The 15,000-nt window shown below is 61.1% G+C and overlaps 2 protein-coding genes and 1 long non-coding RNA gene across 3 annotated transcripts in view; 2 read left to right on the forward strand and 1 right to left on the reverse strand.

Annotated features, from left to right (window-relative positions):
• The window catches only part of ATP2A3 (ATPase sarcoplasmic/endoplasmic reticulum Ca2+ transporting 3), a 59,525-nt gene extending 55,264 nt beyond the window's left edge, over positions 1 to 4,261 (forward strand). Inside the window, exon 22 of the mRNA XM_056807852.1 lies at positions 1,514 to 4,261. Within this exon, the coding sequence (XP_056663830.1) occupies positions 1,514 to 2,207 (694 nt within the window). The 3' untranslated portion in view covers positions 2,208 to 4,261. The remainder of the gene's footprint in view (positions 1 to 1,513) is intronic.
• Positions 4,262 to 10,158: 5,897 nt separating this feature from the next.
• Positions 10,159 to 15,000, reverse strand: part of LOC107650520 (uncharacterized) — a 7,339-nt gene continuing 2,497 nt past the window's right edge. The window contains exons 1-3 of the long non-coding RNA XR_008914095.1: positions 13,773 to 15,000; positions 11,307 to 13,230; positions 10,159 to 11,038 (exon numbers count right to left, since the gene is read on the reverse strand). The exon at positions 13,773 to 15,000 is cut by the window's right edge and continues 2,497 nt beyond it. This is a non-coding gene — a long non-coding RNA (uncharacterized LOC107650520). The remainder of the gene's footprint in view (positions 11,039 to 11,306; positions 13,231 to 13,772) is intronic.
• The window catches only part of P2RX1 (purinergic receptor P2X 1), a 13,967-nt gene continuing 11,662 nt past the window's right edge, over positions 12,696 to 15,000 (forward strand). The window contains exon 1 of the mRNA XM_056807853.1: positions 12,696 to 12,832. Within this exon, the coding sequence (XP_056663831.1) occupies positions 12,696 to 12,832 (137 nt within the window). The remainder of the gene's footprint in view (positions 12,833 to 15,000) is intronic.

The raw sequence follows: 15,000 nt of genomic DNA on the forward strand, positions 1-15,000 counted from the left end.
CGGGCCTCAGAAGGGGGGCAGCACCCCGAATGTGCACGGGGGCTAAAACAGACTCCCCTCCCCCAACGCGGCTCAAAAACATCAGGTCGACCCTGCTCTGGGGGGGGGGCGGCTAAGGGTGAGACCCCCCAGCATGGTGGGGGAGGGGCTTCAGGCAGCTTGGGGGTGCCGGCGGACCAGAAGGGAGAGGGGGGGCAGCTCGCAGGCTTCTGGCTCTTTCCTAGAACCCTCCGTCCTGCCCCAGGCAGGCTGAGGCACCGCCAGAGCCCACACTAAGCATGCGTGTGCGTGTGCGTGTGCGTGTGCGTGTGCACGTTTGCCCCCGGGACAGCAGCCTCTGGGACAAGGATAAGGGCCGGCCAGAGGCCAGGCCAGAGCTTGTGGGGGATGGGCAGGAGGGGGCTCCAGGGGGAGGCCTTAGCCCCAGGTGAGGGCGGGGCTGGGGGGACAAGATGGCGGCCATCCCCAGGGAGGCTGGGGACTGGCCCAGCCCCTCCCCAGGCCCCCTCCGCCCACATCCCGTGCGAGCAGCAGGGAGGGAGGAGGAGGAGGAGGAGGAGGAGGGCTGAGCGCCTCGAGGACACGGGGGAGCCCCGCCATCGCCAAGAAGGGGTCTGGTGGGCGCCGCCACATGGGGGAGTCAGAGCTCAGGCGCCAAAGGCCCGGCCCAAAGCATGCCGGCTTGCCGTCCCAGCCTCGGGGGCCACTGAGCACCCATGGGTGCCCTTAGCTTGGTGGGTGCCAGAGCACCCCGAAGTCCAGGGAGAGGCTGGAGGACCCGGGGTGGGGGGGAAGGCTGGAAGCAGGAGCCCAGATGGGGGGGCCAGAAGGAGGCGCCGGCAGCTGCTCCCGGGCAGTGCATGCTGGGGAGGACGTGGGGGGGGCCAGTGGAGGGCTGTGAGGGCGGCCAGACTGAGGGGAGGGTCAGGCCTTGGACCCCTCCCTTGGGGTCCGTTCTGTGGCGGCGAGGAGGGAGCGCTGGAGCTCCTGACTTCTGTCTCAGCCCATGACTTCATTGGGGAAGGGCCTGGGGAGGAAGCAGCAGATGTGGCTGCACAGGGAGCTCTCGCACCAGCTCCAGCTGGAAGACGAGGCATAGCGCAGGGGTCGCCTCAGGCCCACATCAAATGCCCGCCCGGGTCGGAGTCAGGGATTGGCCGAACCACACCAGGAATCAGTCATCACCCTGGGGTGCCCCCAGGCTCCCCCCCCCAAGGCTCAGGAGGCCACCTTCCTCCGAATCCAGCCCGGAGGGGGCCCAAGAGAGTCGTCGGCATTTTGTGGGCCGAGTGAGGCTGGAGACTGGGCGCGGCTCCATCCAGACCCCTCTCGGGACAAGTTAGATCCTGCCTGAGCTCACCGGGCCTCAGTTTCCCCATCTGTAGCGCTCGTGTCCCGGGAGGCACGTGTGAATGAAGCTGCAGCCCCCCGAAAGTCGTGTGTGAGCGGCCGTGCCTCGGCGCGGCCCCCCTTCACTCTGCCTTGGGGGCCCCCCAATCCTTTTCTCTTTCAGAAGAAAAGGACAAGAAGTGACGGACGGCCCCCCCCCCTCCCGCGGCCCGTGGTCTCTCCGACTGAAGCCTCGGCCTGGCCCGCTCGAAGGTCCCGAGGCCAACTCCGGACTCTTTGGGTGCCCCCCGTTCGTCTGGGGCTTCTCATTCGGGTCCCTCCCAGCCCCCCCCCCAGACTCTGCCGCCCCGCCCGTCTCCGTCCCTCAGCCTTCTCTTGGGCTTTGGGGCCGCCTCTATTTATTCCTCCCTCCCCACCCCGGGGTTCCCTCTACGCCGGAGGAAAGGGAGGCCGCGGGAGGCTCCGGCCCTCCGAGGCCTCAGGGCCCTCCTTCCTTTCCTCTTTGCTCGGCCCCCCCAGCCAGCTCCCCACTCCTGGGGCTCTCGAGGGGTGACCAGCCCAAGTCGGAGGGGGTCCTTCCTAGGCTCCCCGCCGGGGCCCGCCAGGCCTTGGCCAGCTCTCAGGGAAGGGCCCGGCCGTGTCCCTTTTCGGAGAGTTCCAGCCCCCCCCGGCCCCGCCCAGCCGCTTTGGGTGGGGGGCAGCCTCGGCGGGCAGCGGGGGTCCAGCCCCCCCCGGCCCCGCCCAGCCGCTTTGGGTGGGGGGCAGCCTCGGCGGGCAGCGGGGGTCCAGCCCCCCCCGGCCGCCCAGCTCGCCGTTGGCACTCCGGCCTGAGTTCGAGGGTTCTCTCTGCCCCGTGACTGCACGGCTGGGCGTGGGGGGGCCAGGAGGCGGCTGGCTGCCCCCGGGGGCGCCCTGCTGAGGCCCGGAAGGAGGGAGGAAGCTTCGCCCGGCGAGCACAGGAAGGCAGGCCCAGGGGAGGGGGTGCTCCGGGGAGCCCCTCCTCGGGGCTATGGCCAGGCTTTGGGGAGAAGCTGGGAGTCGCCGGAAGGCCTGGGGGGCCAGGAAGGGGGTGCCGGGCGGCCGGGTCTCCCCCTCCCTTGGCGTGAGGAAGCCTTCCGCCTCCCCCTCTGCAGGCCCCGCCCCGGGGCCTCCCCGGTTTGCCAGGCAGCGTCCTGGCTGCTCCTCTGAGAAGGGGTCGGGGAGCCCCGGGGGCCGCAGAGCAGCAGGGAAGCCGCTGGGCGTCCCCTTGTCCGGTTTCTCTCCCGACACGCTTCTGGAGGCCCCTGTGAGTCCGCCAGTGGCCGAGCGCCGGAATCCCTGAGCGGACCCAGGAAGAGGCCAGGAAGTCTCAGCGGGACCCCCGAGAAAGAGTCACAGCACGCGTGAGAGCGGGGCGGCACCTGAGAGAGGCAAAGGTCTGGGGTCGGGGAACCGAGGCCGGTGTGGCAGCCGGGCGGCGATGGGACCTTTGGCTGGGGAGGAGGCTGGAGGCGTCCTTCGGCTCCCTCAGGCCTGACCGGGGTGGCCGGGCTCCATCCTGGCCACAGAGTTTAGGAGAGACCTTGACAGGGCGGAGAGCGTCCAGGGAAGGCCCGCTGGGAGAATCTGGTCCGGGGAGGAGGCCGGGAGCAGGAGGAGGCTGGGCTCCGGCACAGGAGAGACCTCGTGGCTACAAAGCCCAAAGGGCAGTGGGCTGCCGCGGGCGGTAGTGAGTTCTCCGTCCTGGGAGGTCTCCAAGGTCGGAGGGTCAGAGGCGAGGTCCGGGGGCTCTGCACGAGCCGACCTCAGAGGCCCTGGCCAGGCGGGGACTCCACGAAGGCGCAGGCACGCGAGGGAGGCGTCCTGCGGTCTCGGGTTTGAATCCTCGGCTTCACCTCAGTCCTGCAAGGTGGGCCGGAGCCAGGCTTCCGGCCTCGTCCCCCCACCCCCAGCAGTTCGTCACAGCCCAAAGCGAAGGCTCCACCTCCTCCTCGCTGGGGGGGGGGGGGGGCTGGGAGGCTCTAAGCTCATGAAGGCTCCACCTGGCTGCTGTGGCTGGTGTTCCGGCCCCCCGGGTCCTCATCCCCCTTCGGCCTCCCCCTGGGCTGCCCTGGAGGCTCTGGGGAGACACTCACCAGGCACCCATCGGAGGCCCACTTCCCCTTGCTGTTGCTGTTTGGCCCCTCCCCCCAGGCCCAAAGCCTGCCTTGTGGCTGGGGCAACGATGCCACGAAACCTCCCCATCCTCCCTCTGAGCCGTGCTCCAAGCGAAGGGCAGTTTGCCTAAAAACCACTTAGAAGCGCTTGGAGAGACGTGTAAATGGCGCCTGGCATTGTCATCCTTGGGGCGCTCGACGGTGGCCCAGCAGAGGCCGCCTGGGAGGGTGGGAATACGGCCGCGCGCGGAACACTGTCGCGGGGTGACCCACCAAGCAGCCTCCAGGGAGGAGGAAGGGTCCGGCTCCCTCCTGGGAATGGCAGGTGGGTGTCCATCTGGAGACCCTCGGAAGTGAGAGTGCACCGGGGTCCATCGCCAGCCCGGGATGCACTTGGGAGCACCCAGCAAGCAGCTGGAAGCCGACAGGGGCCGGGTTGATCGGGGAGGGGGAAGGGGGGAGCCAGAGACAGACAGATGGAAGGGGGGGCACACGTGGACAGAGACAGGAAAGGGTTGGGGAGAAGAGAAGGCTCAGAGGGGAGGCCGTGCTGGCTGGGGGGACGACGAGCACAAGACCTCGGAGGGGAGAAGCAGGCTTCCTGCCTGCGTCCATCTTCAGGTGGCACTTTTAGCAGGATCCCTCGGCAGCTCCAGACGTGTACTGTCATCGCGTAGTGTAAAAATGAAAACTAATCTCAGTAATAAAACTATTATACTTTAGGAGATGTATTCATGATCGTTAGAAATCAAGGAATAAAGAGGATACAAAATAAAGACCACGTGCCATGGCTGGTGAGCCACTTCCTGATCCCGCGCTTAGCTTAGCACCACCACCATGATGCTGGCTGCAAGCCCAAGAAAGAGACCCAGGAGGACCGCCCACTCACTAATATCCTCTGTCTACAGGAAGTGCGGAATGACAGGAAGTCAGTGGGCCCCAGGAAACGTAGTTCTTTTTTAGAGTAACAGATTTTCAATTATACAGTAGAAAACTCCCAGGGCAGAGGCGGCCCTTTGTCCATGGCTTACAGTTCTAGAGAGACCTGGGGGAGACAGTGAAAGGGCACCCTACTCGGGGTGGCATATGGAGGCAAGGCAATAGGCATTAAGTTCTTTCTGTGTGCCAGGCACCGTGCCATGCTTAGGGGTTATAGCTGGTCAGAAAGTTAATCTCTGCCCCCTAGGAGTTGATGCTCTAATTCAAGTCAGCACAGAAAAGAAAGTTGGAAAGGAGTGGTTGGGAGGAGATGAAACTGCTCGGTGCCAAACTTGCAGCTCCACCAACAATGTATGAGTGTGCCCATCTTGTATCCCATGTATGGCTGATACCAAATAGCTTACTACCACAGGGAGGGGAAAGTGGAGGTGGGGGGGTGGGATTAGGGTCCCATTTGAGAGTTAATGATTTGGGCACTCTCCATGGGGAGGGAACAAGTTCTGTGGAGAGGGAGGGAAAGGCTCTAAGAACTTGGGAATGCTTTTTATCACTGCAGCAGGGATCAGTCATTTGGGTGCTTGTTGCCCTGGTTCCCAAGGAGTGCTGTCACTTTTCCCCTAGTTCACCCTGGTCTTCATGGCCTTACGCAGGGGTTTTCCCACTGCGGGGTGGAGGTGAAAACCACAATGCAATGGGGATGAGAAAGCTGTGCGAAACAGGCCACACCTGGGGTCACTTTGGGCCACTTTTGCCCAACTCCCGCAGACTCCAAAGGGGGAAAGTCCACAGTTTGCTGTGCCCAAGCTGCCTGCCCACATCGGTCCACCAGCCTGTCTGCATGGCAGCCCACAGCAGCTGGAGGGACTCCCTATTCTAGAAAACTGTTCACAGTTGTTCTGTGTCATCTGGAGGGAAAAAAGGAGCGCAAGCGCCCGCTTGCCCAGCTCCTCAATCTTCGCTATTCCCCTCTGTCACCATTTGTGCCAACTGGGCGCTGGCGAAGGAAGGAGGCCTGGGCAGAGGCCTAGACACAGGATGGAATATGAGCAGCTGGGCGGTGCCGTGGCTGGAGCCCCTCTGAGCCTCGGTTTCCTCGTCTGTGAAATGGCAGCTCTTGTTCCTGGAGCGGGTGCGAGGATAAAACGAGGTATGTGCCAAGGGCTTCGGCAAGCTGGGCAATTGGGGTTTTAACCCAGAAGCTCTGTGAGCGGGGGACCTTTGTGTTGGGGTTGGTAGAGAGGGCTGGAGAGGGGAGAGCCAAGGGGCGAGTCACGGGTCTGAGCCAGATGTTGATGGGGGAGGCCGAGCCTGAGGGCCCTGGTGGTGCCCTGGGCAACAGCAGGGAAGTGTGGACGGTCCCTCCAGACCTGCGGCCTCCGAGGTCTTCCAGGCTCCTCTACAGACTGCAGAGGCCTGGGGGTCGGGCACCCTAGGAACCAGGCCATCCCACTCCCTCCATTCTCCCTCCTCTGGCCCCGCAGGGCCCTCAGCAAGCCTTTGAAAGGAGGCCAAGAGCCCGACCGGCTGCCTGCGGTGTCCCGGCCACGGGCCCAAGGCTGGGCTGGTGTGGGAGACCTGGTCCCACCTCAGCCCAGAAGCAGGATTCCAATGGAAACAGGCAGCCTTCCCAGCCAAACAGTCCAAACAGCAGGGAATTCCCACGTGTGCTCGAGGGCAGGAGGCGCCTCATGGAGGGCCTCCCTGGCCCTGCAGCTCACACCCACAGGGATTGCCTCCAAAGGCCTCTTGGCTCCCATCCCTCCTCTGCTCAAACACCTTCCAGGCTCCCAGTGACTAGCTGAAGCTCAAGGCCCTCCCAGATCTCCCACCGCTCTCTCACCTTCCTGGCAGGGGCTGGGTGGGAGCAGGCCTTGGTGTCAGCAGGGCCCTGTCTCTAAGGCACATGGGGGGGGGGGGGACTTCCAGGCACAGGCCTGGAGGGAAGAGATGGGATGTTGAAGGCAAGTCTGGCTGGAGTGAGGGACAAGAGGAAGGAATAATGAGGCTGGGAAGGCTGGTTGAGATCTGCTGGGAAAGGGTTGCAAGGCCCCAGAGAGAGGGCTTCCTATTCAGTCCTGGGATGACCTGGGTGAAGCAAGCCACGGGGCTGGAGAGGCAGGGAGGCTGCTGGGTGAGCAGGAAGAAGGCTGCCTGCCGGGCCCTGGGGGAGGGTCTTCAGCACGAAGAGATTCCAGCCTGGATCAGGAGAGAGATGGACATGGTGAAGTGGCCCAGTGCAGAGAATGATGTCCTCGGACCCTGGGAGACCCGAGTTCAAATCCACCCCTGCTTTAGACACACTAGCTGTGGGACCTGGGGAAATTCTTTGTACCTTTGTCTGCCTCAGTTTCTTCATCATAAAATGGAGCTAATTCTAGCACTGACCTCTCAGAGTTGTTAGAAGGATCAAATGAGATACTGTTTGTCAGTCAGCCAAATAGTATTGACTAAGTATCTACACTGAGCACATGCTGAGTGTGGGACTACCAGAAAGAGGCAAAAGACGGTCCCTGCCCTGCGGAGCTCCCAGCCTAGCTGGGGATGACAAGCACGTGCTACGTGCCAACAAGCTCCAGACACAGCAAACAGGAAATCCTGGGCAGAGTGTGCTGCCAGGGTCAAGAGGGCTCAGCAAAGGCTCCCAGAGAAGGGAGCCGGGGAGGGCAGGAGATCCAGAAGGTGCTCTCTGGGGACAGCTGGCACATCTGTCTGCCTACAGCTCCATCCCTGGGAATGGGCTACAGAGATGATAACCAAATCTGTGTAGCCAAGGAGAGCCCCAAGTGAGATGTAACAGAGGGAGAAGGGACTGGAAAGAGCCCCGAAGGATGCCCACAGTGCGAGTGAAGATCCAAGAAAGGAGACAGAGGGGGGATGGTCAGAGATGGAGGAAGAGAGCCAGAGCCAGCCAGGCAGACAGAGAGGGAGGGAGGGAGGAAAGAAGGAAGGAAGGAGGGAGGAAAGGATGAAGGGAGGGAGGAAAGAAAGAAGGGAGGAAGGAAGGAAGGAAGGAAGGAAGGAAGGAAGGAGAGGAAGAGAGACTGAAAACCCAGGGAGGAGAGAGCATCTGAGATGAGAGGCCAGCAGTTGCAGCTGAGAAGAGGGAAGAGCCGGGAGCTTCCCTGGCTGACGGGAGTCTCCGGCTGGCTCTGCCCCATCTCATCGCTGTTCCCACAGCCAGAAGCGGTCTCCAGTCTAGTAGACATACTGTGTGTTCCTCAGACATGAGCTGAGAGCTTCTGGGGAGGAGAATGCATCACTAGGCCAGAGCTGGCATGGCAGGGGGCCCCCTGGCCCCGGGGTCCATGCAGTGAGGGAAAGAAGAGCAGGGAGCTTCCAGGCAGCACCCCGAGAACTGCTGCCCCATCTGCCGAGGCAGCCCCAGCCAGCTGGTGGCGGGTTCTGGGCACTGGGAAGGGGTCCTCGGCAGCTGGAGAGAAGGAAGGGAGCAGTGGCTGGGCTGCTCTGGGGGTCAGCTAGTCTGCAAGGGCTTCTGGGGCCTGGAGTTGTGCCTCTGACCTCAGTTTCTTCATCTGTCAAAGAAGCCAGAGAAGGAAATGGCAAAGCACTCTAGTGTCTGCCAAGGAAACCCCAAATGAGGTCCCAGAGGTTGAAGTGACTCAACAGCCACCCCCCACCCACGGGAACATAATATTTGGATTATCCTGGATCCGGGAGGAGAAGAGAACTCTTCAGAAGAAGACAGAAGCAGCTGGGGAGGGCTGGCTCAGAAAGGGGGGGGGGGCTGCCTTCACGAACTGAAGATCTGCCCCATGGAAAAGGGACTCAACTTGCTTGGTGGTTCCTGCAGGCCAGAGCTGGCAAGGGTGCTCGGTTGGGGGCCCTGGGGTGGGGAGAGGATTTGGGTGAGAAGAGTCGCGGGTCACACAGCCAGATGTGGCAGACAGGAAGCCAGTGGGCCAACAAGAGGTTGCCATCTAGGAGGACCCTCGGGTGAAGTCCCAAGTCTCACACCTTGAATTGCGTCATGCCGAGCGCCCACAGCCCAGGGCCTTGGCACAGCCTGCAGACTAGCAGAGGAGAGAGGAGAGCCGTGCCCCCTCCCCCAAATCTCTTCACTTCTCAGGAGGGAAGAGGGGGGTTGCTCCACCCCAACCCGCAGAGCTCCCTACTTTGCAGTTCTTCTGTCTGGGGCCAGCAGAACTCGCTTCCTCCTGCCCCCTCCACCCCCAGCTTTCTCTTCTTTTTGATGGGCAGCCCCAGTCCCTTGGAGCAGCCCTTGTATGGCATGATGTTGAGGCCCTTCACCAAGATGGTCGTCCCTCCTGGACGTTCTCCAGCTTATCAGCGGCCTTCCTAGAAGATTGGGAAAATGGAAGGGAGCCAGGGACTGACTGGAGGGAGCCGGGAGGACTCCAGGGCACGAATGGCCGGGATGAAGGAGGTGCCAACAGCAGAGCCGGGGCGGGCAAAGAAAGGAGTTGGTTTGGGAAAGGGAGAACAGGCCATCGCTGCCGTCCACCAGGGCGCCATGGAGGAATGTTGGGGCCCTCCCACTAACAGCCGCTGTCTGACCTGTTGTGGGAAGAACCCTGATTGGCTCCCTGATGGGGAAGGAAGCCTGGCAAGACTGGCAGCCCCCCTGGCCTGAGCTTTGTTAAATTTAGCCTGCCTGTGTTCCCAAGGCCCTGACCATTGGCAGCCGCTCCCAGGTCTTCCCTAAAAGGACCTCTCAGAGCCCAAGGGGTGGCTTCTTGGCTTTTTCCAGGCCCTGGGACTCAGAAGGCCCAGCTGTTCTGCCCAGGAGCCAACCCTGATGTGATTTGCCCCTCTGAGTCCCGGACCACAGACACCCAGGGAGGGGCAGAGGCAGCCAGTCTTGCCTGAAATCCTGAGCTCTCTGTGAGGCCACCAGAATGTGTCTTCTGGTACTTGATGTAGAAGAGGCCTGGCTTATTCTGCCTGGTCCCAGAGGGTGCGATCTGGAGCACCGTCCATTCAGGAAAACCATCCCAACAGTGAGAGCAGCCCCACATGGCCTGGGTAGTCTTGGGAGGCTGGCTTTCCCTCCTTGCCTCTCTGTATGATGGTAGGGGGGCAACTCCAGCCTCCCTGTGGTCAAAGGCCCTCCCTGTCACAGTGGGTCAGACTCTTCCCTATAAGGGGGCATATGGAGTTGGCCCCATGGGAGCCCATGATCCCCAGAGGGCCAGAGAGGCTCTTCTCACCAGCCAGGCTACCCCAGGGTAGCCTAGAAGCCCAAAGCAGAGGCTCACCTGCCCTCAGGGAGCTCACATTCTTCTAGGGGACCCCATGCCATCCGCAGACAAGCCTGCAGACACAAAGTCCTTCCAAAGTAGATGGATGTATGAATTGATCCAACCATTCTGGAGGGCAATTTGGAATTATGCCCAAAGGAATTTAAAAGAATGCCTGCTAGGGGGCACCTGGGTGGCTCAGTGGACTGAGCCAGGCCTAGAGGCAGGAGGTCATAGGTTCAGATCTGGCCTCAGACAATTCCCAGCTGCGTGACCCTGGACAAGTCACTTAACCCCCATTGCCTAGCCCTTCCCTCTCTTCTGCCTTAGAACCATTACAAAGATGATTCAAAGATAGAAGGTAAGGGTTTAAAAAAAAAAAAGAATGCCTGCCCTTTGATCCAGCAATACCACTACTAGGTCTGTATTCCAAAGAGATAATTAAAAGGGTCATACAAAAATATTTATAGCCACACTCTTTGTGGTTACAAAAAATTGGAGATTGAGAGGATGTCCTTCAACTGGGGAATGGCTGAACACTTTGTGGTATCTGTTGGGGATGGAATACTGTTGTGCTCAAAGGAATGATGAACTGCTTGATTTCTATATGAACTGGGACGACCTCCAGGACTGATGCAGAGCGAAAGGAGCAGAACCAGGACATTGTACACAGAGACGGAAACATTGTAGCACAATTGAGTGTAACTGACTTTGCTACTAGCAGCAACGCAGTGACCCAGGACACTCCTGAGGGACTTGGGAGAAAGAATGTATCCACATCCAGAGGAAGAACCGTGGGAGCAGAATGAAACCTGTGGTTTATCATTTGGTTCTCTGGGGATAGGATTTGGGGGTTTTCGTTTTAAAAGATGACTCTTGCAAATATGAATAATATGGAAACAGGTATCCAGTGAGAATACGTGTATAACGCAAGGGAACTGCTTGTCAGCTCCGGGAAGGGGAGGGAAGAGGAGAAGAAGACAACATGAATGATGGAACCATGGAAAAATACTTAAATATAAATAAATGTAACAGAGCAAAACAAAGTAGATGCACAGCCGTGGCCGAGATGAATGGGTGGGATTGGAGTAGGCTGTGTGGAGGATGTGGTGGTGAGCTGGCCTCAGAGGAAGTTCCCAAGAATCTGAGCAGTTGGGGGGAGGGGAAGTGGGCAGCAGCTGCTACCAGGAGGCAGCCCTGAGCCTGAGCCCGGACCAAGCCTGCCTCTGGGACCCTCAATCTCCTCCTCTGTAAGATGAGGGGGTTCCTTCTGGCTCCTGTGCAAGCGCTCCAGGATGGGGTGTCTTGTCCAAGGATCAGCAAGGGTGCCATTGGCTGGAGCCCAGGGGGGTTGGTGTCCGAGTCAGGATCTCTTCGGGCTGGACTCTGACCTGCCTGGAGGGAGATCAGTGGCAGGAAATGGAGGGGAGAGACCAGAGGCAGGGAGACTGAAGGGGAGCCCATTGCAATGTCCAGGGAGAGGGTGAGAGGGCCTGCCGGGCCCCTAGCCACAGAGGGAGCAGAGAGGAGGCAGAGCTCCTAGAGGAAGAGGGAAGGCTGGTCCTGGCTCCCTTCCTCACACTGCTTCTGTTCACATCCCTCCAGGGAGACCTCTCCCACTAAGGCCTCTCTTAACAGAAGCTCCCCAGCAGACTCCACCCACCTTCCACAAGCTCCTTGTTTACGGGGCACACAGTCTGCTGGGCTTCTGTGGTCAGGATGGAAGGATGGATGGGGCGCATGGTCTGAGAAAGAACTGTGGGAAAGAACCTAGAGGTAGCTAGGGCCACACAATGCCTAGTCAGAAAGACCCGAGTTCAAATCCAGCCTCAGACACTTGCTATCTGTGTAACCCTGGGTGTCACTGAACTTTGGTCTGCCTCAGTTTCCCCATCTGTAAAATGGGGATTGTAAACAGCACCTCTCTCCCAGGACTATTGGGAGGGCCAGATGTGGTAGTAATTGCAGAGTCCTTAGCACAATGCCTTGGCACACAGTAGTGGCTCCATAAATGCCCACTTCCTCCCTCCCTTCTTTTGTCCTTCCCCTCAACATTGCCCTGGTCACTGCTCAACACCTGGCCTTTGGGAATCACACCTAGAATAGGGATGTGGGAGGTCCCTGAGATGGCACCCAAGGGCCCACTCCAGGATCTCTGGCTGGCACGATAGAGTAGAGACTGGTCCCAGGACTTCTGAGTAGCCAGAGAGCCCCCAGGACCTGGCTGGGAACATGGGAGGAGAGCCAAGGCTCGGAGCAGAGCTCTGCCCACTGCCCTTGAGGCTGGGGCTTGGGGAGTGCCCCACCCATGACCTCCTGGGGGTGGGCATCAGGGTTGGCACAGTAAGGGAGATGAGGAAGGAAGGTGCCCGGATCGTGCCCCAGACTGGTCTGTGACCTTCCATCTCTAGCTGAGGGCCTGGGTGGGTGGCAGGAGACGAGCACCTGGACGGAGCCCAGAGTGGTTTGTGCCAGCCCGTTCCAGCTGGGAGGAGGCCTGCCGGCAATATCGTGTCCATTTTACGGATGAAGAAACCGAGATGCCTGCCGGGGAAGGAATCTGCCCCAGGTCACAGTGTCCGACTTGGACCCAGATCGGCTGACTGCAGACCTGGCACCTGGCTCCCCTCGTGCCAGCCTCCGGGGTCCCTGGGGTCCTCCGGCCTGGCCAGGGCTCGGGGAGCCTCAGGCTTCCTCTCTGAGGTGGCTGCCTGGCAGCCTGGCACGGGGCTCCCAGGACCTCTGCCCCCCTCATGTTCCTATTCTTGGGCCAGGCTTATCTTGCCCAGCTGCAAAGCCCGGCTGCTGCCTTCCTGTGTCTGACAGGCGACGTTTCCTGAGCGGCTGCCCCTGGGGCCGGCCAGCCTGGCTGCTGGGAGACGGAGGCCGAGGGCCCCCATCCCCCACCCCGGCTCCACCCCCTGTGCCTATAGATGGAAATTTATTTGTCCAACAGCCGGACAAGCCCACAGCCGTCCACATCTGTCCCTGAGGGCCGGCCGAGCCAGGAGGGGACGGGGCTGGCCCAGGGTCTCCGGCCCGCCAGGCCAGCATGCGGGCGCGGATCCGGTCCCAGCTGTCGGCGTTCTTCTTCGAGTACGACACCCCCCGCATGGTGCTGGTGCGCAACAAGAAGGTGGGCGTCATCTTCCGGCTCACCCAGCTGGTGGTCCTCACCTACGTCATCGGGTAAGGGCTGGGGGGTCTTCCCCATGGGGAGCGGGCCCCCCAGAGACCTGTGGGACAGACTGGGAAACTGAGGCAGGGGAGCACTGGGGGGCCCCTCCCCTCACTCATCAGCCCCCACTGGCCCGTGGCTGCTGTCGGCTCGACCCGGAGCTTCCTGATGGGGTGCCACAGGAGCTCAGTTTGGTCCAGACGCCCCCAGACTGCTCATGGCCTTCCCGGCAGATGCCAAGTGTCCCCACTGACTCCCACCAGCTGCGGGCTAGCCAGGGTGACGCCCCCCACCCCCGCTTGGTCCCTTGTGACTGAACTGACCGCTCAGTTCTACTACCTCGACAGCTGAGCCGGCCAGCTGGATGCTGCAGTGGTGCCTCCCCTGATCTCATGTATCCCCCCAGCAACTGTGAGTGTGAGAGAGAGCATGTGTGATTATGAGGGTGTGAGTGTGTGAGTGTGAGCATGAGTGTGCAAGCGGGTGTGAGTGTGAGCATGAGTGTGCAAGCGGGTGTGAGTGTGAGCATGAGTGTGCAAGCGGGTGTGAGCGTGAGTGTGCAAGCGTGTGTGAGTGTGTGTGAATGAGCGTGTGTGTGAGCATGTGTGATTATGAGGGTGTGAGTGTGTGAGTGTGAGCATGAGTGTGCAAGCGTGTGTGAGTGCGAGCATGAGTGCGCAAGCGTGTGTGAGTGTGAGCACGAGTGAGTGTGAGCATGAGTGTGCAAGTGTGTGGGTGTGAGCATGAGTGTGCAAGCGTGTGTGAGTGTGAGCATGAGTGTGCAAGCGTGTGTGAGTGTGAGCATGAGTGTGCAAGCGTGCATGAATGTGTGTGAATGAGCGTGTGTGTGAGCATGTGTGAGGGCATGTGAGCAAGCATGTAAGGGGGTGTGTGTGTGAGCAAGCGTGTAAGGCTCTGTGTGTGTAGGACCCATCCGCACGTACGAAGCACCTTCTCTGTGCCAAGCACTTGGCACACATCCTTTCGTTCCTTCTCAGACCCGAGCTGACTGGGTTTCTGGTCTGATTCACACACGCAAGATGCAGATGGGTGAGCCCCAGCGAGGTAGGGTGACTTGGCCAGGGTCTCCCAGCTTGCAAGGGCTCCGGGTCTTGGCCCTGCCTCCGGCTGGCCGCTGGGAGGGCCGGAACCCGGAAGGCCCTCGTGGCTCACAGAAGCCTTTTATGGACGAGGAAGCTGAAGCCTGGAGACAGGAAGGGGGTGCCCGGGCTCCCCCAGCCCCAGCTCAGGCTCTGCATCATGCTTCCAGCTTCGTGGGCTTCCCTTCCTTCCAGGTCACCCCTGCCCACCCCCCGGTGGGCATCTGTGCCCCCGTCACTCTCTGGCCCGTGGCCGAGGTTTCCCGGGTGCCGTGGCCTTGTGGCGGCTCCTGTCGCTCGGTCTCTGCCAGTTTCAGGGCTGTGGCCGACTCTCGTCGTCCTCCTCTGTCATTGGCCACCACAACGCCCCATCGGGGTCCCGCCATCTGAGGCTGAACCCCCCCCCCCCGGCCCGTTCCCTGCCTGCGGTAGCCATGGGGACTGGGTGGAAGGGAGCTCTGTACGCAAGAGCCAATGAGAGGGTTGCACAGCCAGGAGGTGTCCAAGGCAGGACTTGAACTTGGATCTTCCTGGCATCGAGGCTGGCCCTTATACAGTATGTCTCACACGAAGGTTAAAAATCAGCTGAGTGAGGAGCCAGTTTCTCACCCCTTCTGGTTCCCCCGACTGTGGGCGTCTGAGCATTGGCCTTGGCAGGGAGTGGCACCCATGCCAGTCAGACAGGCGGGTGCCCCAGGGATGTGTGGGGCAAGCGGGGGAGGAGCCCGCATCTGCCTCATCCCATCTGGGCTTCTCTGGAGGCCAGGAAAGGGCCCGGCAGGGCAAGGCTTCAGGCCCCGGTGGCTGGACCTCCCTGGGCCTCCGCTCCTCCGCATCCCCATGGAGGAGCCTTGGCCACGTCCCTGCTGGCACAGGGCAGTCCTGGTGTCCAGACGGGCACCTCCCCCGTTCCCGGTCAGCCTGCGGCCAGTGCTGAGGGGAGCCTCGGACCCGGGCTGTTAGCGTGGGAGGGGGCCTTGCTGTGAGCCTCTGAGGAAGGCAAGAAGCTCAGTGGGGGGAGCCTGGACGAGTGGGGGCTGGCGAAGAGATAGGAGGGGGCAGAGGGGGGCAGGCCAGCC

The sequence above is a fragment of the Monodelphis domestica genome, chromosome 8 (genome assembly GCF_027887165.1).
Source record: "Monodelphis domestica isolate mMonDom1 chromosome 8, mMonDom1.pri, whole genome shotgun sequence".
Classification (NCBI taxonomy): Eukaryota; Metazoa; Chordata; class Mammalia; order Didelphimorphia; family Didelphidae; genus Monodelphis; species Monodelphis domestica.